Genomic DNA, 2,009 nt, shown 5'->3' on the forward strand with positions numbered 1-2,009 from the left:
ACCATGGATCCGATTCAAGAAGCGATTGCAGAAATCGAATCGCGCGAACCAGGAGATAAATTCTCGTACCAACAAATCGCGAAAAAGTATGGTGTCAACCGCGTTACGCTCGCTCGAAGGCACAAGGGAGAAACTGAAGCCTATGGCATCCGCAAGCGATCCCTCCACCCACAACACGAAATCGAGCTTGTACGATACATTGATACGCTTAATGAGCGACGTACACCACCTACAAGAGCAATGATACGACGCTACGCGTCATCTTTGGCTGGTTTTGAGGTTACAGAACAGTGGGTTACCCGGTTCATCAAGCGCCACCCGAATCATCTGATCTCTCGCTACACCAAAGGGATGACCCGCCTAAGGCACAGCGCCGATTCAGGCAGCAAGTACAGCTTGTACTTCAAGCTTTTGCATGAAAAGATGGAGGAGTACAACGTACAACCCCTCCATATATTCAATATGGACGAAAAGGGATTTCAACTTGGAAGGATTGCTAGGTCAAAGCGTATCTTCTCCAAACAACTCTACGAGCAAAAGGGGTTACGGCAAGCTCTTGAAGATGGCTCAAGCGAGTGGATAACCGTTATGGCTTGTATTTGTTCGGATGGCAAAGTATTGAGTCCTTCTCTCATCTTCCAGGGGTCCAACGGAGCTGTACAATCAAGCTGGGTTGATGCTATACAAGAAGGAGAGCACTCAGTCTTTGTAACCTCATCTCCCTCCGGCTGGTCCAACAACGATATAGGACTAGCTTGGCTCAAACAGGTGTTTGAACGAGAGACCAGACGATACGCTTCAACTGGGTATCGATTATTAGTCCTTGACGGCCACGGATCCCATGTAACTACGGACTTTATTGAGTATTGCCACGAGCACAAGATCCTGTTAGCTGTACTGCCTCCTCACGCTACTCATACGCTTCAACCGCTTGACGTTTGTATGTTTAAACCCCTATCGGACGCTTACTCAACTGAGTTGGATGGATATCTTCAAGACAGCCAAGGGATACTCAATATAGCTAAAGGAGACTTCTTTCCGCTCTTCTGGAGGTCCTGGAGCAAAGTATTCAAGCCTCCACTCATCCAGAAGTCATTTGAAGTTACTGGTATATACCCACCTAACCCAGACGTTATACTCAAGAAGTTTGCCAAGGAAGCTTCAGATTCTGACAGCAGCAGCTCAGTACTATCAGGGAGCAATTGGTTCAAGCTGAAGTCAATTGTACGCCGTGAGGTGAAGGATCAAAACAGTAAGGACGTCAAGAAGCTTCAACGAAGTTTACACCACATTGCAGCTCAAAATACACTCCTCCACGACGAGATCAAGGGCCTCAAACGTTCCCTCTTGATCAAGGAGAGACGGAAAAAGCAGAGCTTCACCCTCGAGCTTGACGAGGATCATGAGTATCATGGGGGAGCCGTTTTGTGGTCACCAAGGAGTGTACAACGAGCTCGCGATCGTCGGGCATCACAACAACAACAAGCTGAGCTTGAAAAGCTTGAAAAAGCCAAGCAAGCCGAGATCAAGAAGGCAGCACGCGATTGTGAAGCTCAACTCAAAGCTGTGAAGCGTGTAGAGCGGGAGAGACGGGCGGAGGAGAAGAAGAAGGAGGAGGCTGAAAAGCTAGCCAAGAAACAACACCGTGAGCTCATCAACAACACCAAGAAGCTTATAAAATTGTCCCAAAAGGGTAAGCGCAAGGCCTCACAACCTCATACGACAGCTACAAAGCGTCAAAAGCGTGGTGGTGTTGCTCCAGCTGTGGTGGGAGGCACACAGGTTGCACAAGCTGCTCCACCGCGTAGTCGCCGTGATCGCGTGATAACGCCCTCTAAAAAATTATCTGAATAAGCCAAATTTCTCGCAGGCCTGTATATAGTATAATCCTAGCTTTGCGCAATTCTATCACGATTTGTTGTGGCTCTACAACCTCATCTTTTTGACTATATTGAGTTGTTGGGGGTGTTCATCGAATGATGATGTTCATCGAACGCACGGGCATTGTA

General features: G+C 47.9%; 1 protein-coding gene across 1 annotated transcript; it reads left to right on the forward strand.

Annotated features, from left to right (window-relative positions):
* Positions 1–3: 3 nt before the first annotated feature.
* AA0111_g12884 (hypothetical protein) lies at positions 4–1,854 on the forward strand (the record flags this gene model as incomplete). The annotated part of the gene is made up of 1 exon (XM_028646918.1): positions 4–1,854. The coding sequence occupies one exon, from the start codon at positions 4–6 to the stop codon at positions 1,852–1,854; it is 1,851 nt and encodes a 616-aa protein (XP_028499511.1).
* Positions 1,855–2,009: the final 155 nt, after the last annotated feature.

Source organism: Alternaria arborescens (genome assembly GCF_004154835.1).
Source record: "Alternaria arborescens strain FERA 675 chromosome Unknown contig_203, whole genome shotgun sequence".
NCBI lineage: Eukaryota > Fungi > Ascomycota > Dothideomycetes > Pleosporales > Pleosporaceae > Alternaria > Alternaria arborescens.